The sequence below is a fragment of the Arabidopsis thaliana genome, chromosome 3 (assembly GCF_000001735.4).
Source record: "Arabidopsis thaliana chromosome 3, partial sequence".
NCBI lineage: Eukaryota > Viridiplantae > Streptophyta > Magnoliopsida > Brassicales > Brassicaceae > Arabidopsis > Arabidopsis thaliana.
The window spans coordinates 6,714,049-6,740,254 of NC_003074.8; the positions used below are offsets into that span (position 1 = coordinate 6,714,049).

General features: G+C 34.9%; 6 protein-coding genes across 8 annotated transcripts; 4 read left to right on the plus strand and 2 right to left on the minus strand.

Moving 5' to 3' along the window:
- Positions 1-84: 84 nt before the first annotated feature.
- PUB25 (plant U-box 25) lies at positions 85-2,130 on the minus strand. The gene has a single exon (NM_112825.4). The coding sequence runs from the start codon at positions 1,817-1,819 to the stop codon at positions 554-556; it is 1,266 nt and encodes a 421-aa protein (NP_566632.1). The 5' UTR covers positions 1,820-2,130; the 3' UTR covers positions 85-553.
- A 6,646-nt stretch (positions 2,131-8,776) lies between these two features.
- AT3G19390 (Granulin repeat cysteine protease family protein) lies at positions 8,777-11,062 on the plus strand. Its single transcript, NM_112826.4, has 5 exons — positions 8,777-9,426; positions 9,530-9,768; positions 9,876-10,016; positions 10,105-10,539; positions 10,628-11,062. The coding sequence occupies exons 1-5, from the start codon at positions 8,976-8,978 to the stop codon at positions 10,718-10,720; spliced, it is 1,359 nt and encodes a 452-aa protein (NP_566633.1). The 5' UTR covers positions 8,777-8,975; the 3' UTR covers positions 10,721-11,062.
- Positions 11,063-11,334: 272 nt separating this feature from the next.
- AT3G19400 (Cysteine proteinases superfamily protein) lies at positions 11,335-13,057 on the plus strand. Of its 2 annotated transcripts, NM_112827.3 has the most exons (4): positions 11,335-11,915; positions 12,002-12,243; positions 12,333-12,476; positions 12,582-13,057. In NM_112827.3, the coding sequence occupies exons 1-4, from the start codon at positions 11,462-11,464 to the stop codon at positions 12,828-12,830; spliced, it is 1,089 nt and encodes a 362-aa protein (NP_566634.2). In that variant the 5' UTR covers positions 11,335-11,461; the 3' UTR covers positions 12,831-13,057. The 2 variants fall into 2 exon arrangements, with proteins under 2 accessions (NP_566634.2, NP_974341.1); NM_202612.2 differs by having other exon boundaries at positions 11,390-11,915; positions 12,333-12,942.
- Positions 13,058-15,536: 2,479 nt separating this feature from the next.
- AT3G19410 (F-box and associated interaction domains-containing protein) lies at positions 15,537-16,658 on the plus strand (the record flags this gene model as incomplete). Its single annotated transcript, NM_112828.1, has 1 exon — positions 15,537-16,658. The coding sequence occupies one exon, from the start codon at positions 15,537-15,539 to the stop codon at positions 16,656-16,658; it is 1,122 nt and encodes a 373-aa protein (NP_188572.1).
- A 622-nt stretch (positions 16,659-17,280) lies between these two features.
- Positions 17,281-21,575, plus strand: PEN2 (PTEN 2). Its single transcript, NM_112829.5, has 12 exons — positions 17,281-17,507; positions 17,723-18,321; positions 18,408-18,464; positions 18,977-19,042; positions 19,539-19,715; positions 19,790-19,876; positions 19,967-20,031; positions 20,104-20,180; positions 20,265-20,311; positions 20,385-20,515; positions 20,610-20,679; positions 20,794-21,575. The coding sequence occupies exons 2-12, from the start codon at positions 17,776-17,778 to the stop codon at positions 21,304-21,306; spliced, it is 1,836 nt and encodes a 611-aa protein (NP_188573.1). The 5' UTR covers positions 17,281-17,507; positions 17,723-17,775; the 3' UTR covers positions 21,307-21,575.
- Positions 21,576-22,012: 437 nt separating this feature from the next.
- AT3G19430 (late embryogenesis abundant protein-related / LEA protein-like protein) lies at positions 22,013-24,470 on the minus strand. Of its 2 annotated transcripts, none has more exons than NM_001338394.1 (3): positions 23,388-24,470; positions 22,900-23,294; positions 22,013-22,723 (listed from the first exon to the last, which is right to left on the minus strand). In NM_001338394.1, exons 1-3 carry the CDS (start codon positions 24,349-24,351, stop codon positions 22,334-22,336), a joined length of 1,749 nt encoding a protein of 582 aa, NP_001326884.1. In that variant the 5' UTR covers positions 24,352-24,470; the 3' UTR covers positions 22,013-22,333. The 2 variants fall into 2 exon arrangements, with proteins under 2 accessions (NP_001326884.1, NP_188574.2); NM_112830.3 differs by having other exon boundaries at positions 22,136-22,723; positions 23,388-24,338.
- Positions 24,471-26,206: the final 1,736 nt, after the last annotated feature.

A 26,206-nucleotide genomic window follows, 5' to 3' on the forward strand; every position in this document is an offset into this window, starting at 1 on the left:
TTTGGGGTCCTTAAAATAGAGACTAATCGAAATGTTAACAAATGCTTTAACACCATTCAACAAGAAAAAACTCAAGTTGCACCCAAAAAATAGAAAAAGGAGACACTTAAAAGAAGATAAATTAACAAGAGCTCTACAACACAAAGTACAAACTACCATAATGACGTTCACTAGAAGCTTACATGTCGATACCAAATTTGCCAACATGTCGATACCAAAATTTACCTGTAAAAATGCAGAAAAAAGTTGACTTACCTTTAGACTTTAAACTTTAAAAAGCCTTTAAGCATATCTTCCATTTGCTTCTTTAACAACTTTTCCCAACTCAAAAGGCCAATCAAATAACAAAATAATTACTTTACATACATACTGAAAAAAAAAAAAACTAATTCATGGTCATCAAAAAGCTTCTGTATATTATCTTTTCTTCTTCACATCTTTCCATCAAATACACACAAAAAATGACCATTATTTTTCCTTCTAATTAAAAAAAAAACATTTTTTTAATAATTACTGTGAAAAAACAATGTTTTGAAAAAAAAAAATCGAGAAATCAAAAAGGGACCACTTGGCTGCTGCAACCAAAGTCATCGGAGTTAGCGAAGGAATTGTAGTCAGGCCATGAATCTCTCAGAAGCTTCAATAACTTCTGTGCTTTCTTCTTCGCTCTCTCCGTACACTCACTCTGCACCATCAACAACAACTGTACCACCACTCCCGCCCCCGCCGCTTCCTCCCTCCACCTTTCCTCCGCCGTACAAAGCGCTAACAACGCCCCCGCCGCATACTCCGTCGCGCGATCCGAAACTCTCAATATCGTTTTAACTAACAACGGCACCGTTAAAGCGTGCTCACCGAACGCCGCGCATCCTTCCGGCGTTCGGCAGAGTAGCTCCACCGTCGCTAAGGCTCGCTCCGTATCGCATCTATCGAAATCCGCCGCGAGTCTGTCTATTAGAATCTCCGGCGCACCGGCTGTGATCGCGATGTGTCGCGTCGATTTCACTGAACAGAGCGCGAACAGAGTTTTGATTCCGATTTTGAGAGCTCGTCGTGACGAAATCGGATTTCTCAGAAGATCGAGAACTCCTTCGAATACAGATTCTGAATTCGAAATCGAACCTTTCAGGTCCGCCGATTTGGTTCCCGTCGAAACAATCTCGATCAACGCGGCGGCGTTAACGCGTGTTTCAATCGACGAATCGAATAACAACCGGGTCAAAAACTCGACCCGACCCGGATCCGACGATATCGAAACAAACTGGTTCGGCTCCGTTATCGGTAACATAACAAGTAGAGCTAAAGACTCAGAGACTAACTCCGACGACGTCGTTTCAGAGAACAGAATCTTAATCAAAATCTCTGTAGCGTTATGAGCTGCGATCAAAACGCGATTTTTATCAGAATCACGAGCGAAACCACGTAAACGGCGGAGAGCGGCGGCGCGTGAACGAACAGAGACGTGGGTTCCTGTTATAGCAGAGGCTTGACTGAGAAGAGCACGAACAGAGGTTGGATCAGCTGGTTGTTTAGGAGTAGGGATACGTTCGACTCCATTGGAGCGGTTAGCGACGCACCATTCTTGGATGAGACGACGGAGAGTGTGGTTAGGGATGAGTGTGAAGTCGGAGAGAGGAGCTCGTGTGACTGGACATGTCGTGTTGTTACCGATGGAGACCCATGACTCGATGCTGGCTCGGTCGTAGGTTTGGCCGGTGCAGACGGTGACTGGGTCTTGCATAAGTTCGAGTGATATTGGACATCTGAAATGATATGGTATTTGGATTCCAAGATCCAATGGTTCTATATTCCTAGGCATTAAGAAACTTGAGAAACAGAGAGAAGAAGAAGAAGAAGAAAGGTGAGATTGTTTGTTGTGAGCGTTAAGAGTATGAGGAACGAGAGCTTATCTGGGTATGAGCCCACACGTGTGCCATTTATAACTTTGTTACCTGCTGGATTATTTAATAATATATTCTGTTAAATTCGTGATGTTAATTTTTAATCAAGTGAACATCATGAGATGATATATACGTAAATATGTTTTGTGGGAGAAAGTCGCATCTTTGAAGTGAAGCTTAAGATTTATATGAATGATATACAATTATACATCTCTTTATGATAATTTTTACGACTATGTTTATGTTCTATTATAACGTTCAAATGGATTTGTAAAAACTCTCAATAATGCTTAATTTGAACAAAATAAATAAACATGGTTGATTTTTGTCAAAGCATACAAAATATATATTTTGACTGCTCAAATGAGTCTAATTTTGAAAATGTTTATATGAAACAACAAAACATGTTGGAACCTGTCGATTTAGTACGTAGTTCTCAACTATATGAGCAAAATATTAAATATGGATGATGTAATTTATACAATCGGTTTAGATTTCTAAACTGCCTTAGTTATATATAAGTCGTTGTTGATTAATATTAAATTCAGAATTTTCCACATAATTGAAAGCTTAACGAATCAGCGTTCGATATATCTACAAATCAACAATAATGAATAATCATGACATTCAAACTTTTTTCAATCGCAAGCTTCAAGTTACAATCGCTTTTAATCACTACACACAACCACCAAAGCCATTGTTGTGTTGTCTATGTATATATCACAAAAACAAGATCTAGATTGAATGTGTGATGTAGATTTTGTTTGCTATAAATAATAGAATTTGGTCAAACTAAACCAGTGAATTGCGAAAGACTAGGAACGAAGTTGGGACCTACGAGACAACTTCCACTTACTTGTGTTAACATCAAAGCCCGTGATAATCACCCATAATAATACAACCAAATCTTAATGCTTGACTGTTTTTTTCTTTTACGGCAAAAACTTTGACTCGTTTTAATTCACGTATGCTTTAAATACCACTTCTTTTTGCACGCATCTTTCAATGCTTTCATTTTCTATCGCTTTAGTTTTACACTTTGCTTATTTTTTCGTTTACTGACTTAGGATTCTCCAAGAGTTTACATTTCTCCAAATTGTTTCTATATGTCTTTCTTTAATAATAGAATTTTTTATTTTCTTCACATATATATAAAAAGAACTAATTTTGTTTCAATCAATTGCTTATTTAAGTAAAAATGGTAGGGATAAAATTAACAATTATAAATACGTATAGAATGTAGAAAACACCTAACATTACTAAGAAGAAGAAAAATTCAAAACATTTAACAAATTGAAAATGAAGGATTAATACTCCATTGGTATTTTTGTTTTTTCCATAATGGAACTCGATTTTTTACAAGTTCAAGGCCATAATTACACATAGGTCTACAAAACTAGGGACAAAAGTTGTCATCGGTTAGGTAATCTATATAGACCAATTCATATGAGTCAAAAACTAGTTACTTACTAGTCAGTAACTTTTAGCTCGTTTCCTATAACACTATCTACAATGGTTACTCATTTATAACATCCACTTTTTCACTTTTAATACTCTACATCATCTTCTTTCTTTTCCACATTATTATTCAACACCTACACAATTTTTATCTTTACAATGGTTTTGTTTAATAAAATTACAACACCTTACCCTACCATTTTTATTTCATATTTTTCATTTTATTTATAGTTATGTTTTTTTGTGATTACATATTATTAATCATCGTTAATATCAAACTAAATTTAAATAATTAAATATGAAATAATCTTATGAAACAGTTTTTGTTTTAATATTTTATTTATTTTATATAAGAATATTTAAAGTTAAAACAAAAGTTTATTGGAGACTATATTTTTTTTTTGTCTAAAAACGGTTTTTTTTTTCTGTATCCAAATCAAATGAAAATAGTCTCTATTTATAGAGAATGAAAAATTATAAATTTTGATATAAATTTTAATATTTTTATGTATAAATATTATGAAATAATTGAAATTATATAATTAAAATGAAACAAAAAACATAAAAATCAAAGCAACCAATCAAAATATAACATTTGTCACACTTATCTTCTCTCTCTTATTTTCACGGGTGTTGATATTTATCAACACTAAATTTGCCACCTCACTTATTTTTTTATTACAACACACCATTGTAGTGGATTTTTTTTTTCCAACAGTTGTAAAATAGTTTACAACAGACCATTGTAAGTAGTCTAAGCATTGATAAAAAGTCAATGACTATATATTTTACTTAGTAGTCAAGACTCGAAAGTCGAAACCCTAGATCGATTTTGATATGGCGCTTGAAGATTTAGACTTCACTCAATTATTTCGTTTCAGAAATACCAGCATTCAAAGTAGTGAAATTTAAGATAAGTTTATGTGTTGGCTTTAAGTAGGATCGAAACTTCAACGATAACTTTTTCTAGACTTTTGACAAAAGTTGTCGTGGAAAAAAATCACTGCTATCAGTTTAAAATAAACTAGCTAATATAATTACATTTTAAAACCCCATTCTAAAATATAAAATATTGCCATGTCTAGATAATGTGTAAATAGTTTCAGTTTAATTTATTTTACCTTCATTATAAGTTTATATGCATATGTTGGCTCTGTTATCTTCATTTCTTTTTTGGCCAGTGAATGGTTCTGTTATCGAAAATTATCGAACGAAGACAAATATTCCGCGACAAATACATCGAAATCAAAATAAATTCGGGAGGTGGACTTGGACCTTAATATTTCCGATCTTTTTTTTTCTACTTTTAATTTACTTTTTTTTTTTTTGTATACATCAAAACTCAAAAGGGAAGAATCTTCCTGTCCATTGCATTGTCCTCATGGGAACAACTAAGAAGCATTTTAATGTGTATTTTTGTTTCTGTTTTTGTTCTTTGTCTAATGCCTTTGTCTCGTCCTCTCCCGGTGAAACATAGAATCTCTTACCGCAAACGAAAACTTGAAATATATTTGTTTAGAAGTATGAAAAAATAGTACGTTGCATTTAGTCCTAATGCTGATTTTTTTTTGTTATAATCCACTGTCCGAAAGTCGAAAGACTATAAAATAAAAATAAATAGAGTGGGCGTGACAAACTAATTAATGCTACTTAGAGATTAATACTACTAATGACAAGAAAAAAAAAAGATTAATGACGATGCAGCAGTCTATTTAATAAGACGTGTTGTTGTTATATAATTACTTGATACCAAATTTCGTGACATTATTAGTGCCTAGTTTGTCCAAAACCGATATATGTATAAATAGATCTTGATCAAGATAATTGTCATCGTCATGCATGTGGTAATGGAGCGAGTCAAAGGTCAAAGAATGAAGACATGAGTGTTTCGAAGCTGGTCCAGCTTCGTCCTCTCCTACCTCGTTTTTGTTTTCTTCTTTTATGTTTCTTTGTTTCGAAGGCTAAATCGGTTAGATTCTGAAATATTTTCATCGATTTAAGAAGAGCGGTTTGGTCCATTATCCCTTAGATATATTATTTTGATAACTCATTGCAAATCGTGATTGTTCCACTTCTACATTACCTATGAATATTATGATGATTTTGTCTTTTAGCCCTTGCTACATATTTCTACGAGTAAGTTCACCCAAACATAATATTATATACGACATACTCACATACGTAGCTGTAGTGTAATGAGAGTCAATTAGGTAATGCTTGATTATAAAATCTTTTATTCCAAGTAAAGTCATGGAGAATTTGTTCATTTGCTCGACACGTATCCTCTATCCTCTTGTAGTGAAGAAATGAGTGTAACAAGAATTTTAATACACTTTTTAGAAAGATAAAAAGGGTTTTTAATAATATATATATATTTCATATAAGAAAAAGAGATTTAACGTTTTACATGCTACCAATCACAATGTCAATTCTGGATTAGCAGTTGAAAATAACAAAATAAGAAGGTCCCATTATCACTAAAAATGATCCTTAAAATGAATTATTTTTTCCATTCTGAACAAAACAAAACGACGTCGTATATTAGTGGAGATGAAGTGAGTTACACGCGTCACGCGTGTGTATGAAACAGTGCGACTCTCCACGACGTACCCTACTGTCTCCAGTCAACCCTGCACTGTCGTTGTTGCACGTGCTTCTCTCTTCTCCCACACGTGCTTCCCAGCTCATTCTCTCTGTTTTTTTTTCAGTAACAAAAATATTCCGAAAACAACAATACATACTAAACAAATAAAAACAATACTCGAAACCATTATTAATATTTTTTTCCATTTAAAAATGATTTGATTCCAACATTCCTAACAATTACTGCCACTCTCGGATAAGTTCAGATGCTTTTTTTGCCTTTACATTTTTGTTTCGATGTGTAGCTTTTCTCCAATGGTTTCATTTTGCTTCGTTTGTACTTTATTCTTTATTCTCTCTATAAAGAAACAAGACGATGCATGCATGAACGTTATATAATCTTATCACACTTATTAGATTTAATCAATAGAGCATCACGGAAACAAATTCATAGTTAAAAATCGTTTTTTTCGAATCGATTATTTTACAAGTATGAAAACCGCCATACATACTTTGATATAATTATATAAAATGGTTGGGACGTCCAATTGACAAACCTCAATATTTAATAACAACTTCGCATTCATTTTCCGTAATAGATATACTTTTTAATGATCATTTCAAGATATAGAATAGAGTTTCAGAAAATTTTCAAAATTTAAATATATAACTTACTATCAGAAAAGTTATAAAATAAAAATATATGTCATAAATTTATCGTCTAATTGTTTCAAATGGAGAATATAAATACACAAATTATTTCTTAATTAAAATATGCAAATTTTTATTTTAAGAAAACATCTTTTTCGTTTTTTTTTATATCCAGACAAGACATCAGATAAAAATTTATAAATGTAAATGCCAACGTTTGATGAAACACTCAATGCTATATTTTAAATATTAAGCATTCGAATTTAACATGTAACTATCTAAACAAAGAAATACAAAATAATAATAATAATACAAACAAATTAAAACAAAACAATGGACCCCTAGCTAGTATAGTATCTATGCGATTGTCATGTTTAGTAATCGATAGCCGATAGTTAGACTGTTAGAACTTAAGAATCATAGGCAGTACCAGAAAGAAGTATTGGCCCATATCGAAGACTTGAAGTGACCAAATTAGTCCATGTAAATCAAAACGTAAAGTAATTGGGTCGGATACATTTTGCAGTTGGGCTCATATAACTTTGAAATATCTCTCTCGTAGTCTCGTATAAAGGATCGGTTATATTAGAGGAAAAAATATATAGATTTTTTTTTTTTGATAAAGGACAAATAGAAGTTGGCCTTTCAATATACAAAGAATAAAGATCAATTTTGGGTGTGGATACTGATAAATGATTTAAATGTAACAAGAATTAACATTACTTCATATTCAATGGACAATGGTTATCCTTTTCTTCGTCGTCGCCCGACTATTAGGAGATGACGAGTCATCGTTTATCTTAATTATTTAGAAAGCAATTGATTTAGTACGTGAGTTAAAATAATTTCGTTGCACGTTGTCCGGCCGTTTATGTCTTTATGACGTGCCTATGATCTTATCTAACTATCATTTTCTCTTCCTTACTCAACATCCTAAAAGAACTATTCAAATTTATTAGAATTCCATTTTCTTGAGACATGAATACTATCAATAATAATTAAACTATAGTTAAACAGAAAGGCGTAATAACATAACCAAAGCCAATGGGTTTTTGCTTGACTTCCCGGAAATTTAAAAGATTATGTGGTTCGATAATTTACCCCCAAATTATTGATGAGCAAGTAGTAGTCTTTAGAAAATGGAGATGGACAGACCTTTTTCCCATCTTTAAACTTGTAATTAATAAAGACTTTTTAGACTATTGCAATACTATAATGAATCGTGTAGTGTTGTGTTGTGTTGATCTCTGTGTTGGAACCCAAATACAAAAAAATATTGTGCTAAAAAGTGCTGCATTGATTTACAACAATCAAATACTCAACCATATTTCAAGTGGGTTGAATTTTAATAAGGATGAATGATTCAAGCATCAATCTATAAACACCAACAACGAAAAGCTTCTATTCACAATCGAATGTTGTAATCACATACATATATATAAACTGAAAACAATTTTTAGTTAAATATTTTTAGTTATTAAAAGTTGGCAACTTCTACTTAATGTTATATATGTTGCACCTACTATTAGACAATATCTAGTTAAAACATAGCAAAAGAAAGCTTGTGGCCGGTGAGAATACAATGAAGAATGTAACCCCAAAATCATCCCAATTTCCACTATTTTGCCTCTTAATAATAGTAAACAATTAATAAGGGAACGCATGATAAAAGTTCGAAGATTATGTACATATGAATATTTGGTTAAACAAGACATATGATGTTGTTACAAACGAGGATTACATAATGTAATAGTAATCTAAAGTCTTAGGGACTAAGAGTTCCTCATTTTAATTTTTAATTTGAATAAAAATTAAAATGATCAATATAAGAGTTTTTAAGATGCAAGCAACACAAAAAAACAAAAAATAAGAAATGAAAAAGGAATATTTTTCATTAGTTAGTGTACATTTTAATAGTAATACCGTGTATGACCACGACATCATCAAATAATAATAATATGATATCGTATGTAATTTTTATATAGTAGTGTGTTATTTAAAAGTTTCCAAAGTGCGTGTAACATATGGGTTCCTAGTACCTTCCGGGAATGGTTAGCGTCGTCAAGAAACTACTCTGTAAAAAGTTAGAATTAGGTTTTCCAAACTAAGAAACATGCTTGTAACCAAAATTTAAACAATGGACAAAATACGAATGGAATTATCTTGCCCATGTGATGTGACGTGTTTTTTATTTTCAATTTGTTTTTATTCCAGAAAATAAAATAATGACACGTTGGAGCCAATACGAAGAACACATCTATCCATCCCAATCGCTCTCCACTTTTCTGCTCTTCGACGACAAAAGTTTCAAACTCTATAAATACTTGAACGCAACAGTTACAAAAATGTCAAATCGAAAACAAACACAAAAAGCAAACAAATATGGCTACTTCAATCAAATCTATAACCCTAGCTCTCTTGATATTCTCAGTGTTACTAATCTCCTTGTCTCTCGGCTCCGTCACAGCGACGGAGACTACACGAAACGAGGCGGAGGCACGACGGATGTATGAAAGGTGGCTTGTTGAGAATCGGAAGAACTATAATGGTCTCGGAGAGAAAGAGAGACGCTTTGAGATCTTCAAAGACAACTTGAAGTTCGTCGAAGAGCACAGTTCCATCCCGAATCGGACTTACGAAGTCGGGTTGACCCGGTTCGCTGATTTGACTAACGATGAGTTTCGTGCGATTTACTTGAGGAGCAAGATGGAGAGAACTAGGGTTCCGGTGAAGGGAGAGAAGTATTTGTATAAGGTTGGAGATAGCTTACCTGATGCTATCGATTGGAGAGCTAAAGGTGCTGTTAATCCAGTCAAAGATCAAGGATCCTGTGGTAAGTCCAATTGCGTTTGCGTTTTAATCGCTTATTTTTTGGCGTTTCTATTTTTTGGTTTTGAGCTAATCAGGGATTTTTTTTGGGTTGGTTGATATAACAGGAAGTTGTTGGGCGTTTTCCGCGATTGGAGCGGTTGAAGGTATAAATCAGATTAAGACAGGAGAGTTGATATCTTTGTCTGAGCAAGAACTTGTTGATTGTGACACAAGTTACAATGATGGATGTGGTGGAGGTCTTATGGATTATGCTTTTAAGTTCATTATTGAAAACGGTGGTATTGATACAGAGGAAGATTATCCTTATATTGCAACTGATGTTAACGTGTGCAATTCTGATAAGGTAAAGAACCACTGATCAGTGATAACAACGACATTGTTTGTACTTTATTTATTTATGGTGTATAGTACTTATCTGTTATGTTCTGTTTTTTCTTTCAACTCATGCAGAAGAACACTCGTGTTGTTACCATCGATGGTTATGAGGATGTTCCTCAAAACGATGAGAAGTCTTTGAAGAAGGCTCTTGCTAATCAACCTATTAGTGTTGCCATTGAAGCTGGTGGCAGAGCTTTCCAGCTTTACACATCTGTAATTTTCTATGAACCTTACTTTGGTTTCTCTTAATCCAAGATTTGTTTCGAGTTCATAAAATAATCCCTTTTGTTGTTGTTTTCAGGGTGTGTTTACAGGAACATGTGGAACATCTTTGGACCATGGTGTTGTAGCTGTGGGATACGGATCAGAAGGTGGTCAAGACTACTGGATTGTTCGTAACTCATGGGGATCAAACTGGGGAGAAAGCGGATACTTTAAGCTCGAACGTAACATCAAAGAGTCATCAGGGAAATGCGGTGTGGCGATGATGGCTTCTTACCCTACCAAATCATCAGGCTCAAACCCACCAAAACCGCCAGCGCCTTCACCGGTTGTTTGTGACAAGTCTAACACTTGTCCAGCTAAGTCCACTTGTTGTTGCCTATATGAGTACAATGGTAAATGCTATAGCTGGGGATGTTGTCCGTATGAGTCAGCCACTTGTTGCGATGATGGTTCTAGCTGCTGCCCCCAGTCATACCCTGTCTGCGATTTAAAGGCCAATACTTGTAGAATGGTTAGTTTCTTGTTCTCTCTTATGGCTTAAAGACTTTGCTTTTGTTTGTTTACTTGACTGATTCGTTTATGAAATTTGGTGTCCACAGAAGGGAAACAGTCCGTTAAGCATAAAAGCTTTGACACGAGGACCAGCGATTGCGACCACAAAGTCTACAAACATGCTAGTGGGCAGCGCTTGAGGAGAGATAATACAAACGAAGAACCGATTTGTTTTCAGCCCACGTTATCAAGATTCAGTCTTTTGTCTTTAGACACTTCCAAGTTGGATCATAGTTTGATTACTCTTGTCAAATTTAATGTTATCTTGGATTTGATTTTACTTGATGTAAATGTTTAAGAAGTAATCTGATATTTGCTTCCATAACATTGTGTCATCTTCATTTGATAAGTTTGTAACAGAGTATCATCATTCACATGATGTAAGATAGATTCTAGTTTAAAACATAACGTGTTAAGCTATAGGAAAACAGTTTGGTGATTTAACCAAAATAACCAAGGAAAAGCTGATCCACTTTAATCAACTACAAAATTTGTTCTCTTAACCTTCCAGTAAGATAGTAAAAAACATCTGTACAATAATGCCAGACATTAGCGTTACCATACTTCCTTTGGCGATCATCATAGAATCCATACACCTAGATAGCATAAATGATTTTGTGTTAGAGCATCCACATTGGTGGGCTCTCAAAAATATAATCTCTCACGTTTGATGAAAAGATTATAAATTGTAATTTTCTAGAATTAAATACGTGACAGAATCATATGATTTTGATATTTAAAAATATTTATTGGTCTGACCAATAAAATATACAAAAATAATAAAGAAAAATCCCAAAAACACAACTAATAATTCATCTGCCTCTTCTTGTCTTGACGTCAACTGTTTGCAGAAATCTCACTGAAACTAGAGAGAAAACCAAATGGCGGCTACTCCAATCAGAGTTATAGTCTCAGCTCTTGTGATCCTCTCGGTATTACTACTTTCCTCGTCTCTGGGAGTCGCCACAGAGACAGAAATTGAGCGGAACGAGACAGAGGTGCGGCTGATGTACGAGCAATGGCTTGTGGAGAATCGAAAGAACTATAATGGTCTTGGAGAGAAAGAGAGACGATTCAAGATCTTCAAAGACAACTTGAAGTTTGTCGATGAACACAATTCTGTTCCGGATCGGACTTTTGAAGTAGGGTTGACCAGGTTCGCTGATCTAACAAATGAAGAGTTTAGAGCGATTTATTTAAGGAAGAAGATGGAAAGAACTAAAGATTCGGTGAAAACTGAGAGATATTTGTACAAAGAAGGAGATGTTTTGCCTGATGAAGTAGATTGGAGAGCGAATGGCGCAGTTGTTTCAGTCAAAGATCAAGGAAACTGTGGTATGTATGCATTTTAGTTTTCTTAGCTTTTTGATTATTGGATAACGTTTTAGAGCTAGAAACGATTGAGATTTATCGATGAATAGGAAGTTGTTGGGCGTTTTCTGCGGTTGGAGCAGTGGAAGGGATCAACCAGATCACTACCGGAGAGTTGATATCTTTGTCGGAGCAAGAACTCGTTGACTGTGACAGAGGTTTTGTCAACGCTGGATGTGATGGAGGTATCATGAACTATGCTTTTGAGTTCATTATGAAAAATGGTGGTATTGAGACAGATCAAGATTACCCTTATAACGCCAACGATCTTGGCTTGTGCAATGCAGATAAGGTTCTTAAACCAAACATAATGACTTTAGTTTAGTTATGACTCAATTTGGTGTGGGAATATTAACATTTCATCTGTGACTGATATTGCAGAATAACAATACTCGTGTTGTTACAATTGATGGTTATGAAGATGTTCCTAGAGACGATGAGAAGTCTTTGAAAAAGGCTGTTGCTCATCAACCTGTTAGTGTTGCTATTGAAGCTAGTAGCCAAGCTTTCCAGCTTTACAAATCCGTAAATTTTCAATCACTTAAAAAGCTTGATTGATTCTTTATTCTTGATTCGATTATTGGTTTTTCTTTAAACCACAAAATTATATGTTTTGTGTTCATTTTTCAGGGTGTGATGACAGGAACATGTGGAATATCTTTGGACCATGGTGTAGTAGTGGTTGGATATGGATCCACAAGTGGTGAAGATTATTGGATCATTCGCAATTCATGGGGGTTGAATTGGGGAGATAGCGGTTACGTTAAGCTCCAACGTAACATCGATGATCCATTTGGGAAATGTGGTATAGCAATGATGCCTTCTTACCCGACCAAATCATCATTCCCATCGTCATTTGATTTGTTGTCTGAGATTTGATTTGATCTTCCTGTAAATGATTAATAACTAAATATTTTTTATTACATAATCCAATGGGTCAAGTCAAATATTTGAAAGTCTCACAACATGTTCACATTAATGAAGATTCCAATCTTGTCTTGTGTTTGAAGGAACCTGTTTGGCAGCCGCAGCACAATCTAAGTCCAGAAAGAAATGTGATGCTGATGGTTTTGGTTGTTGTCACATGCTCTGTTTTTTTTTCCTTGTCCAATAGACACAAAATAGAAACCAAATAAGAAAAAGAAAAGAGTTATGAATTGAACCCGATCCGAACCAAAACCTAACCCGATCAGTCTCAACGGAATCTCTCCATCTATAGAGTTATAAAGTGAGCTTAGCCTAGTTGGTTTGCATTCCAAGTATTCAGCTCAAATTCGATTCTTTATATCTCGAGTCTTTCACTGTGACGGCTTGTTGTTACCGTGATAGCAATCTACGATTTTGACTCTGATGATCAGTACGTGTATTTGAAGGGAAATACTTACAAATTTGCTACAGCTGAAACAATAACGCACTTAAGCCTTCATTGCTCAAATTTGGTTTTTCAATAGAGAAATCTGTACTTGTTTCTCATTGTCTGTGCTCTGAATTTTCTTTAACACACAACTCACTCCCTTACAAGGTACAAAGTTGTACATATAGAAATTATTCCCCTTTAAGTTCTAATTACTAAGGTACATAAATTACTTGAAATCACTATGCGTTGCTTTTGTCTTTTTGGGCATCCGATGTTGAAACACATAAGATCCAACACTATATCTTCCCCTCATTTCAAAATTTGTAGCTGTAAGAGCCGGTGTGAATCTGAATGTATTCTTATGTATGTCTACTGCCACAGTTCCCTCTATAATATAATCTATATTATTAGCCATTTTCATTGTGTGGAATTGCATGACTGCTCTATAGTTAGTCAAAAACTGCATGATCAAACGATTGTGAGGCGGATATAGAAAGCTTGTTTGTCAAGGCATTGTAGTATATATCTATGCAAGTCGCAATTTGCCATTTCAGTAATTCACAGACCGAAATAGTTTTGCTTGATCATTGATCTCACATTGCTACGAAGTAGTATTATATATTGTGAACACATGAAGTAGCCAAAGCCATTTGTTTCGTTTTTGCGGATCAAAGACATTGCTACAAAGCTAGTTTAATCACCATAAAGAATATAAGTACAGCTTTAAGAACGAAATTGAATATGTACATCATATTCCAATGGGTTTCCATTTTACTCCAGTCTTATATCAGCATTTGGAGAACTTGTTTAGCTTCACAATTAAGTCCAGAAAGAATAATGTTTTTTACTCTGTTCGATATATTTACTTTTTTAAAAAAAAAAGGGGATTCATATGAATTACTAGGAAGTGTCTCACGCATTGCGTTGGTTTGAAATTGATATAATTTAAATATGCAATATTTTGTAACTATATATTATATTTATAAAAGTTTGGTTAACTATATACTAATAAATGATACCTAATGAATTGTATTTTGGCGCAAAAAATATTATACTAATAAATGATACCTTATTAATAAAAATAAATAATTATTAAAAGGCATTTTATAAATGTTAAGAGATTTGTTTAAGATATATATATATATATATATAATTAAATTGAGTGAATATAGTAAATAGTGTATTTAAATTTTAAAGAAATGACACATGTCGAAAGAATAGAACGCTACTGGTCAGCTTCTTAAAGCATGAGTTTAAGAAAACTTTAATTTTATTTAAAATGAATTGATATTTTGGCTCAAAAACAGTAAATAAAATATATATTATTTTTGTCTTAAAAAAGTAAATATTAAAATTTTATAATATTTGTTTTAGTTTGAAATTATTTTAGTATAAAATTAATTGATATTTTGCCGAAAAAAGTATTATACTAATAAATGATACCAAATTAATTGATGTTTTGGCGCAAAAAAAATATTATACTAATAAATGATACCTCATTAATAAAAATAAATAATTATTAAAAGGCACTTTACAAATGTTAAGAGATTTGCTTAAGATATATATATACTAGATTTTAACCCGCGGTATACCGCGGGAATAATTTATTTTTTAATGTTAGTATATATAAAAGTTTACAAATTGCATCTATCTATAAAATATTTTTATTTTATAGTTTACAATTGTTATTAAGTAACGTCCTGCCAAACCCGTCCCGTCAACCCATCCCGTAAAAAAACCCATTTATTTTATTAATGTTGATCTTATTTATGATATGTTTATGAATCATTGTCTAAATATTTTGTAATTTTGTAGTAATTAAATGCTATCAAATTATATCTATGCGCTTTGATGATTATAATCCAATTGTTATAGTCATGGAGAAAAGTAATATCAAAAATGATAATTTTGTAGTAATTAAATGATATTAAATATTTTGGAAGTTTTATTTTAGTAAATAATCGTGTAATCGTGTAGTTAATGTGAAGAGATTTTGGGAAGATTGTTAAATGTCAAATATTTAATTCGAAATTTTTTTTCTAATTATCAAAAACAAACATCAAAATCTAGTGGCAGCCATTGTAAATAAGTCCCAACTACAGGATTTATTTCACAAAATGGCTGCAAAAATGTATATATAGGTACACAATAGTGAATAAAGAAAATAGTTTAAAAGCAAAACCCTAAATAAAATAAAAGATTGAGAGGCACGTTTTCCTCAAAGATCAATGACGATACCCGAGCTGCCAAAGGATTTGATAGAGGAGATACTCTGTTACGTTCCGGCGACATATCTGAAACGATTACGTTCTACTTGCAAAGGATGGAACCGTTTATTCAAAGATGATCGAAGATTCGCCAAAAAGCATTATGACAAAGCCGCAAAGCAGTTTCTACCCCTCATGTCAACCAACGAAGAGCTTTGTGCGATGAGCGTCAATCTCCATGGAACGATACCATCTTTAGAGGTAAAAGATAAGCCTTGGCTATTCGTTTCAGATTCTAAGCATTGTGATATCGAAATATCTCGAATCTTTCACAGTGGCGGCTTGTTGTTATGCTTCTCCCGAGACGGCGAAATTTCAATCATAGTTTGGAACCCGTTAACTAGTGAAACCAGGTTGATTCGAACCCGGAATCGTCGCGATAAAGGACGCAACTTTGTTCTTGGATACTATCAAGAAGACAAAAAAACCTACTACAAAATCTTGAGCTTTTATCTTGATAGCAAAGATTTCGAAATCTTCGAGTTTAACTCTGATTCATGGAGGTTTATTGATGATATCTGTCCAGGCTTGTCCTTGCTATACTCTGATCAATGCGTGTCTTTGAAGGGAAATACATACATGTTTGCTATAGATGACTTAAGTGTATCCTTGCTCAAATATGATTTTTCAACAGAGACATCTGTTCCTGTACCTCTTCCCTATAAAAGTCGTTCTTTTGAAGCTATTAGTCTTTCCGTGGTTAGAGAAGAGAAGCTCTCTGTGTTATTACAGCGAGATAAAAGTTCGAAAACTGAGATATGGGTGACAAATGTGATTGATGAAACCACCACCAAAGTGATGGTGGTGTCGTGGAGCAAGGTCTTATCATTGGATTTGAGCCCTGATCTTAAAATTAGGTATGGAGAAAGTTTCTTGCTGGACGAAGAGAAGAAAGTGATCATGATTTTTAATAACCGGATGGAAGAAGAGAACAAATCCGAAGACAAACTATACATTATTGGGGACGACGATAATAAAGCCACACAAGTATATACAATCCATGGATATGGACCAGCTGTTTTTAACTATTTTCCAAGTTTGGTTCAAATCGAGCAAAGCTCTAGGCAAGAGGAAAAGAGTTGACTGAATAAACATGTAATCTCCATTTTTTGTTCTCTTAACGTAAACATGTTCAAAACAAAGATTTAAATCCATACTACAAGGTGTTTTTGGTGTTTTTAATAAATATTATGGTGTTTTTTTAATTTATATATTTGACCTTTGAATTATGAAATTCAGAGTATAGATACCAAATTAATTTATATATATAACACCACAATATTTATAAAAAGAATTTGTGGTCTATTTTGTGATATATTTTTTTATATACCAAAATAAATAAATAAAATAAATAAAAAGTATTGTTCTTCTAGATAACACATCTTTTAAGTTAAAATTGAGTTAAAATAGTCAAAATTTAATTAATTTTAGTTAAATTATGGGTAAGGCAAACTTGATGAATTTCTATTAGTTAACTGATCGATTCAATTAGAAACGTAGTTTTAGAATAAAACAAAAATATATGTAGCTTTATCTAGATTAAAAATTTTTTTGATAAATTTTTCAGTGATAAAAAGTTTGGAATGGAAAACTGAAATTATAACAAAAAATTCAGGCAACCCTCTTCACAAGTTTATTTTAGTAAGCTCTTGGAATTTTATTTAACGTTAAAATAAATTTTGGAGAGATCACGTGCAACGTTGGATTCAGATCTAAAAACCATCAAGATCTAACGGCAAGGATTAATTGTTGACTGAAACTCCCCACGTGACTTGAGATCACCGATACACTGTGTTTTTGTTTTTCCCCAATCTAAAAATGTATCTCTCTCCCGAAAATTTAAATCCCTAGCTATTACCTTACTCGTCGTTCTCTTTTGATTTTCATTTCCCGAAGAAGCGTTTTCTCAGGATATGCTTCTCGATCTCTGAGGTTTTCCCCTTCAACTTCTATTGGATGTTCCTTTTTTGGATTTGGTCATTATTATGTGATTCCTTTTTTCCTGATCTGAATTCGAGATTTTTATTCCTTTGATTAAATCCTCAAATTTTGCATGTTTTATTAATTTCCTGATTCAGAACATGTTTTATTTGATTTAGATGTATAAAGAATCTTTTACTCAAATGTATTTTGATTGATGCTTACAGAAGAAAGGGATTTGCAAATTTGAGAATTCACATTTTGGATTAAGATAGAAACGATGTCGTCTGAGTCACCGAATTTGCCTGCTGCTGCGGGAACAGTACCAGATAATCATCCTCCTCCTCCTCCTGTTGTTACTGCTGCAGAAGCTGGAAGCGATGATTCACCTAAAGGAGTAGCATCAAAACTATCTGCTGCTGGGATTTCAAATTGGGCCAAAAACTTGAAAGTTCCACAGCCTTTTGCTTCCACACAAAACGACTCTGGTGTCGAAAACACCGAGAAGTCTGCGTTTGCAAAGTTTACAAGCGGGTTAGGGATTCGTTTATCTCCGAAATCTCCTCAAACGAATGACACTACCACAGAAGGAACTTCGAGTGCTACAGAATCTAGTTTTATTGGGACTATTACGAAAGGTTTGGTAGATACATCAAAGAATGCTGTCAAGGCAGTACAAGTCAAGGCTCGACATGCTGTATCACAGAACAAACGAAGATATCAGGAAGGAGGATTTGATTTGGATTTGACGTACATAACAGAGAACATCATTGCAATGGGGTTTCCTGCTGGTGATATGAGTTCTGGCTTTTTTGGATATGTTGAGGTGAGTCAATAAGCATGCTTTTAATCGTTCCCCCTGGATTTGTTTCAAGTTAATATGATTAATATTCGTTCAAAACATCGTTGTAGGGTTTCTACCGTAACCAAATGGAAGAAGTTATTAACTTTCTTGAAACTCAACACAAGGTACTACTACTTATTTGTTAGTGAAACAAATTAATCCCTTATCTTTGGCCATGTGACGCACTTATGCTTTATTGTTGTTGATCTAGCTATTTCTCCCTTTTGTATCACTTGGAATATATTTTTAACATAAAGACTGGGTCACCTTATGTTATAAGTTCTTGATGATATATCTGTATTCATAAGCTGCTCTGCATAATGACATATTGCCGAATAGAAGATTCTACTCAAATTAAAGATATTAGTCTGTGGATACTTATATTGTGTTTCTAGAATTTTGTCATATTAGTTGGATTTCAATGATATAAGAAATTTTTCATTGGCATTTTGATATTCATATCTCAATAATAGCTAATGTGTCTAATTATTTTCAAACGTGTTCAATCTCGTCTTACCATCTTTCTTTTTGAGATTAACTTATATATGATGTAGTTTGCAGTTTGTTACAGCCTTATATTTTTAGGTTCTGCTCTTCTCTTGTACTGTTTTTATAATTGCTTTGTTCTTTTTTGTAGGGAAAATACAAGGTTTACAATCTTTGTTCAGAGAGATTGTATGATGTATCATTATTTGAAGGGAAGGTATGTTATCCCTTATTCTTCTTTTTTCCTCTTTTCCTTGCATCTGGCGAACACATGGCTTCCTTAAGAAAAAATGGCTTAGTCAAAATTCAGAAAATTTGCTCCGTAGATCTTCCACTGGCTTAGAGAAAATTCAGAAAAAATGGCTTAGTCAAAATTCAAGTTTCTTTAGCTCTGGAGTACTTATTAAACAGTATCCACCAAAAAGATTGTTTACATTGTTGCATATGTACAAAGTTGAATCTTGTGATAATTTGCTCATTTTCTTACCTGAATCGTTGGACATGATCATATAAAAACCGGCTGCCATGAAGTGGCTTAATTCTCTGTTGCAGATAATGTAGCCACTTCTTCTGTACGGCATCATTTCTTTTTCTAGGTTGATAACTATTATGTTCAAATAATGGGGGCACAGTTGTTTACTATTTACCCTCAGTCTTCTGTCCGTTTTAATGTCCCTATAAATCTTATTTTGTGCTGATCATCTTGCATCCAGGTGGCCAGTTTCCCATTTGATGATCATAATTGCCCGCCAATCCATTTGGTCACCTCATTCTGCCAAAGTGCATATTCATGGTTAAAGGAGGACATTGAGAACGTTGTGGTTGTTCACTGTAAGGCTGGCATGGCAAGGACAGGGCTTATGATATGCAGTCTTCTGTTGTATCTGAAGGTAAGAAATTCCTTTTAACGTTGTATGAAACAATCTGTCACTGGGAACCAATCATGTTTCATTTTCTTTTATAGTTCTTTCCCACTGCCGAAGAGTGTATGGACTTCTACAACCAGAAACGATGTGTGGATGGAAAAGGACTTGTGCTACCCAGCCAAATTGTATGTCTAGTTTTGTGATTTTAAGCCGCTCATGTAAACATTCTTTGCTCTTCTGCTAACTATTGAGTCTGTTTGCTCATTATTGTGTAGAGATATGTGAAATACTTTGAAAGAATTTTGACCTACTTCAACGGTGAAAACCAACCAGGCCGTAGGTAAGTATCTTATTCATACACCTTAATATAGCATACAATTGTTTATTGACATCAAACACTTTTTTTTGTTAGGTGTATGCTTAGGGGATTCCGGCTCCATAGGTGTCCCTATTGGATTAGGCCATCCATCACTATTTCAGATCACAATGGTGAGTTGGTCGATCCATTGCTTCATGACAACATATAAAGCCAGTATTTTGCAGAGCTAACATCTGGTTGTAAATTCTATGCAGGTGTTCTCTTTACCACGAAAAAGCATCCTCGGACCAAGGATCTCTCGGTACGCCATTGTTATTACTTTATTGTTATCAAGTATTTTGTTGAAGCCTTTGTGAATTTTCATGATTTTTCAGCCTGAAGACTTTTGGTTCAGTGCCCCAAAGAAAGGGGTTATGGTCTTTGCCTTACCTGGAGAGCCAGGTCTAACAGAATTGGCTGGGGACTTCAAAATCCAATTTCATGACCGGCAAGGAGATTTCTACTGGTTAGGAAGCTAATACCTCGTCATCCAAAATACATTACCAAAATCGCTTTTATTTTTTGCTTCTCTCACTAATATTTTTTGTATGCTCTCTCAGCTGGTTAAACACGACAATGATGGAAAATAGAGTGATCCTAAAAACCAGTGAGCTTGATGGGTTTGACAAGGTAATATAGCTGAATCCTTGACTTTGTGTGTGAAGTCTGAGGTGGGGCTCTTTCTCCATCCGTCCTCATGTTTGAAATGATACATATTTGTGTTTGGCCTTTGTTCCACTGCAGAGGAAGCTACCATCGCCTGGATTTATGGTTGAAGTTGTTCTAGCTGATATAAATGCAACAATCCCTACGAACCCTAGTTCTGAAACAGCATCCAAAACACCGGAAGAAACTTCAGCAGCTAATTCGTCCCCTGTAGACGGCTCTGCATCGGTTCCAGGACCCGATAAAGAAACAGAGAATCCTGATAAGGACGATGTGTTCTCTGATAACGAAGGAGACTCAACTGGCCCGACCAAAACCACATCATCGGCTTCTTCTCAAACCCCAGAAGCCAAAAAGAGCGCAGATGAAACCGCTGTTCTGACTAAAGCGACAGAGAAAGTGTCTATTTCTGGAAACAAAGGATCATCACAGCCGGTGCAAGGAGTAACTGTGAGCAAGGGTGAAGCAACAGAAAAACCCTCTGGGGCTGGGGTCAATGCTTCTTCAAGCTCAGAGAGTGAGTTCAAGGTTATGGCGGCTGATGCATCTGTGTTCTCATTTGGAGATGAAGACGACTTTGAAAGCGATTGAAGAAAGATAATCAAAAGCAGGAAGGATGTGTACATAAAAACAGGGAATGGTAAATCAATCAGATGATGGAATCCATTTATTGTGTTGTGGTTTCGTGTTGTGATGTTGAATTCTACGGTCTTTTTTGGCTTTACCGTATGGCACTGTTCTTTGTTTTAGTAATTACTGCACAAAATTATACATTGGTTGCTTACGTCGTTGTGTTATGACTTTAATATTTGGAATCATAAAACAATTTATAGATTAATATCAATGATTTCTTGGTTTAGAATTAAAGAAAATCAAGTTACTTAACCAAGCGACGTAAGTATTGCGCTTCCTAAACCATCTTTATGAAGTGAGACGATGTTTCCGTCGAAAGTGAAGGAGTGTATCCATATTTACGTATCCTTCCATCTTTATGGGAGCATCACTTCATCATAAATATAAATTTAGTGAATAATTTATCCACATGCTACTTTTGTTATAGCATATTTTGTTGTCCATGTTTTGTAAGAAAAAGAAACTCATTTCATAACTTAGAAAATTTTGATAATTCAAGATATACTGCTTTCTGTTTTTTTTTGCTGTTTTTTTTTTGAATTATATATAAATTAACTGTTTTATGGTTTGTATCAACTTTCTTTCTATCTCTAATCTTTCCATATACTTTTGTCAAACTATGTCTCAGCTAAGAGATACGCTGACATGGATATACCAGCTTTGATGCTCTGACAGCTATCTAGTTTATTTTGACATACATTTTACAAAATTTTGCTTTTGTTGTCAAAATATATTACAAGTTTCTCATTGTATCACTAAATTTTGTAAAGCAAACAAAAAGAAAATTAATATAAATTCACATTTTAATAAATTCAGGAAAAATAAAATTACATGTATATCATTCATTACATGTTTCCTTTCTCGATGATATTATTGTTATTGAAAAAACAACCCTGTTACACATTTTATTAAGTTATATATAATATTATAGTTTTACCAAATTATATAATGGTATATTGTAGTTATTAATAAAATGAGGAGTGTCTTATCTCTTGCAAACCACTCCCTTGCCACCTAAGCCACTGGCACAACTCATCTCAGGGAGCTCCAATTTGCTCCGGCCATTGTTGCTGTCTCCGTTACCGGTGAACCTTGCGGCTGAACAGTCAGGTGCAAAAAGTCCGGTGGTCTGAAATTCTCTGTCACCACCCATCACAGGCATGTGGACTCCAATCTTAACTCGGCTAACGTAGTTAGACCTATAAGTCTGTCCCAAAACACCATCGACATTATCGCTAAGGTCTTGGAACTTGAAGCCTAGGTCAAGGTGAGCTAGACAGTCGTCTTCCTTCACGTCGTAGCCATGGATTCTTGAATCTTCCATTGTTATTGGCACCACTCTTGCTGTGATCTTAAGCAAACCCTCTACTTCAACCTGAATTATAAAACATATTAATTGACTGGTATCAGGGATATATCATTATTTAGGTATATATCTTAAAAACTGAAAATCTTTGTTAAGTATTATTGAGTTTATATATATTGAAAAATTGATATGTCTTTGAATAAGTGACCTTGTGGCTAAAGTAATAGTATTTTCTTAGGGCATACCTCAAGATTGTTAGTATCAGTGTTGACTCGCTTGACCGAGACCTCAGGGTATACACCAGGGGAAGAAGTCCACCTGGCACCGTCTAGCTGAGGAAGTGAGATAACATTTCCGTCGAAAGAGACGGCAATCCGGTCAACGGAATCATCCCACGTGGCAGTCTTTAGGGCTCCGACGTATAAACGGTGAGTGCCGAAGAGTATGGCAATGGATTGGACCCATGTGAAGTCACGTGCCATACCAGCTCTACGTTTACCGATGAAATGAGCGTTGATGTGAAGGTTAGGATCAGAGATAAGGCAGAAGTTGGAGTCTTTCTTGCCGTGGAAGTAAAAGGTTAGACCATCTCCTCCGATGAAACGTGGGTCTTGGCAAACAGATCCAGGCTTGTCGCAATCTGCATCACAATGTATCGTTATTTAGAACGTATTAAGTAACTGAATAATAAGGAATTTAAGAGGAGATCGATCGATGGATTAAGATGACATACTGCAAACAGGCTTGCAAGTGACGCAATCCACTTGACAAGAACGGGGACAATCGGCGGGGCAAGTGTATTCAACTCCGTAACATGGAGAGCGCTGCTTCTTACACCTGACCCTTTTGGCACCTGCTGCTTCCTCTTCGTCTGATGGCGGGGGAACGTAAGGGGGAGAGCCGGAAGGAGTTGGGACGGAAGGTGGCGTAGGAGGAGTGGGAGTAACATCAGGAGGACTTGGCACGGATGGCGTAGGAGGAGTGGGAGTAACATCAGGAGGACTTGGCACAGATGGCGTAGGAGGAGTGGGAGTAACATCAGGAGGACTTGGCACAGATGGTGTAGGAGTTGGAGGCGGTGGTGAAACTGGCGGAGGGGGACTTGGCATAGGATCAGTAGGAACTGGTGGAGTGGGACTTGGCACAGAAGGTGTAGGAGTCGGAGGTGGTGGTGAAACTGGTGGGGTGGGACTTGGCACGGAAGGTGTAGGAGTCGGAGGTGGTGGTGAAACTGGTGGAGTGGGACTTGGCACAGACGGTGTAGGAGTTGGAGGTGGTGGTGAAACTGGTGGAGTGGGACTTGGCACAGATGGTGTAGGAGTTGGAGGCGGTGGTGAAACTGGTGGAGTAGGGCTTGGCACGGAAGGTGTAGGAGGTGGTGGTGAAACTGGTGGAACAGGAGCAGGAGGAGTGTATCCACCGTCATCACCACCACTGTCATCGCCGCCACCATCGTCGCCAGGGGAAGGAGGACCACATATGGGTTTGCAAGAAGCACATTCGACATGGCAAGAGTCAGGGCAAAACTTGGGACAAACATGTTCCAAGTTGTAACAATGTTTGTACTTCTTGATCTTACATGTTGCGTGGCTTGGGTTCTTGGCTATGCCCGGGGGTGTATCGGCCATTGTTAATGCAAGTGATGCCAGGAGTATGCATCCCAATATTTGAAGTCTTGTGTGTTTAGCTAGATCCATTGCCAAACCAAACAAAGAAGATAGAAAGGTGTTTGTTTTTTCAGTTGTTGTGTGCTTTAGGATTTGATGGTATGAATGATGATGATGCAGTACAAGTGCTCTGATATGGTTTATATAGATAAATATGTTGGGTTTATTAAATATCATGTTGGAGTCTTTTTAATCTTTTAAACAAGGGTTCCTTCTTAAATCTATATGGAGCTTGTAATTTAAGATTATTAACACCTTTATGCATAACTTAGTTATATTCTGTATATACATGCTTCAAGTTTTTATTTGATCGCAAAACGGATTCTCGAGTGTTAACTAGTAGTAGGTTAAAACTTTCACAATATAATTAAGATGAATTAAAAGATTTCTCGAAATTTTGATTAAAAGGATAAAAACTAATTAGCCTACCATTGAAAAAAGGCTTGGCCATGATCATTATTTTGGTTCGAATTTTTTTATTAAAAATGAGAAATGGGGTTGTTAAAATTTTAGAGATTAATACTGATAAAAATATCATCACCTTAGTTGACAATTAACTTGACATGTAAACAATTTTAGCGTAAAGTCAACCTCATATTTAACTAGGCAATATATACAATTAGCCATTAGATATGAAATATATAATATCTAGCAAAACTGTTAGAATGAGTTTCGATTCCACTTTATGCAATTCTACGTAATACATAATGTATAAATGTGATATTAGTAATTATATGTATAATCATGTAAAGGCTACATGAAAGTTTATGGGGAATCACTTTGCGATGAAGTGATCCGCATGCTACTTGAATTTCGTGTGGTAGCACATTTTGACATTTTGGAGGTCACATGATAGAAAACAACAATGATAAGTTAAGCTATGATAAACACCTGCTTTACAGCTATATGTTTTCATTTTTCTACTTTGTCTTCTATTTGAAGAAACATCAAAATACTGCCATTTTCTCTGTTAGCGTTAACAATTCATCAAAATTAATTTTGTCGAACGATACTTTGTTTCTTATTCACTTAACTACATGCATGCTTTGGACTTTATGCGACTCAAGGAGGCACCGACTATATGTGTTATTATCAAAATTCTCTTCTTTAGTTACATATGTGTTATTATGTTCCCTCTCTGTGGTTATTTGGTCCTCTTTATTTTAAGGACTACTGTTAGTCCATAGTATATCAGATATTTGATAAATTGATCGGCCTGAACCAGACCTGGCTTGCTCAAAGAATATGCAGAACAAAAGCCATAAAGAGAGCTCTGTAAAGAATATACAGTAAACATGTTTTATGAATTAAGAAAGCTTGAAGTTGAAAATAAAACATAACTCTTCTTTATGTAAGGAAATCAAATTTGATCATAAAAAACTTAACAAACTGTGTCAATTAAAAGCAAGGAATACTATATACCACCACTTGTTATTGAAATATATCAGTTTATTGAATTATTCAAGATTACAGTGAAGTAAATCCAAAAAAAGGTACAAAGGGTTTGCCCTGTGGTTTAATCACTAGCTCGCCTCTTCTTCTTGCTGGAATTGAGTTAAACTTGGAACATAATTAAACAAAAATGGCCAGTTTGAAAAGAATCCTAAATCCACTTTTCTGACTTGATTGTCCTCTCCAACAATGTATAGCACGTTTTTGAAGTTGGTTCCATCATATCTAGAATATTTATCACAACACACGAGGACTTTCTTCTCCTCATCGACCAAAAAGCTTTTACCATACCAACACCTCAAATAATTCAAATCCAATGCTACGACCATGCTCCAAGACAAAACGTTGGTCATCTCATCAATCTTATAATTATGACCCATATCTCTGTCCTTGATGTAGCATAAAGTTGTAATAACACCGAAAGTTTCTCTTC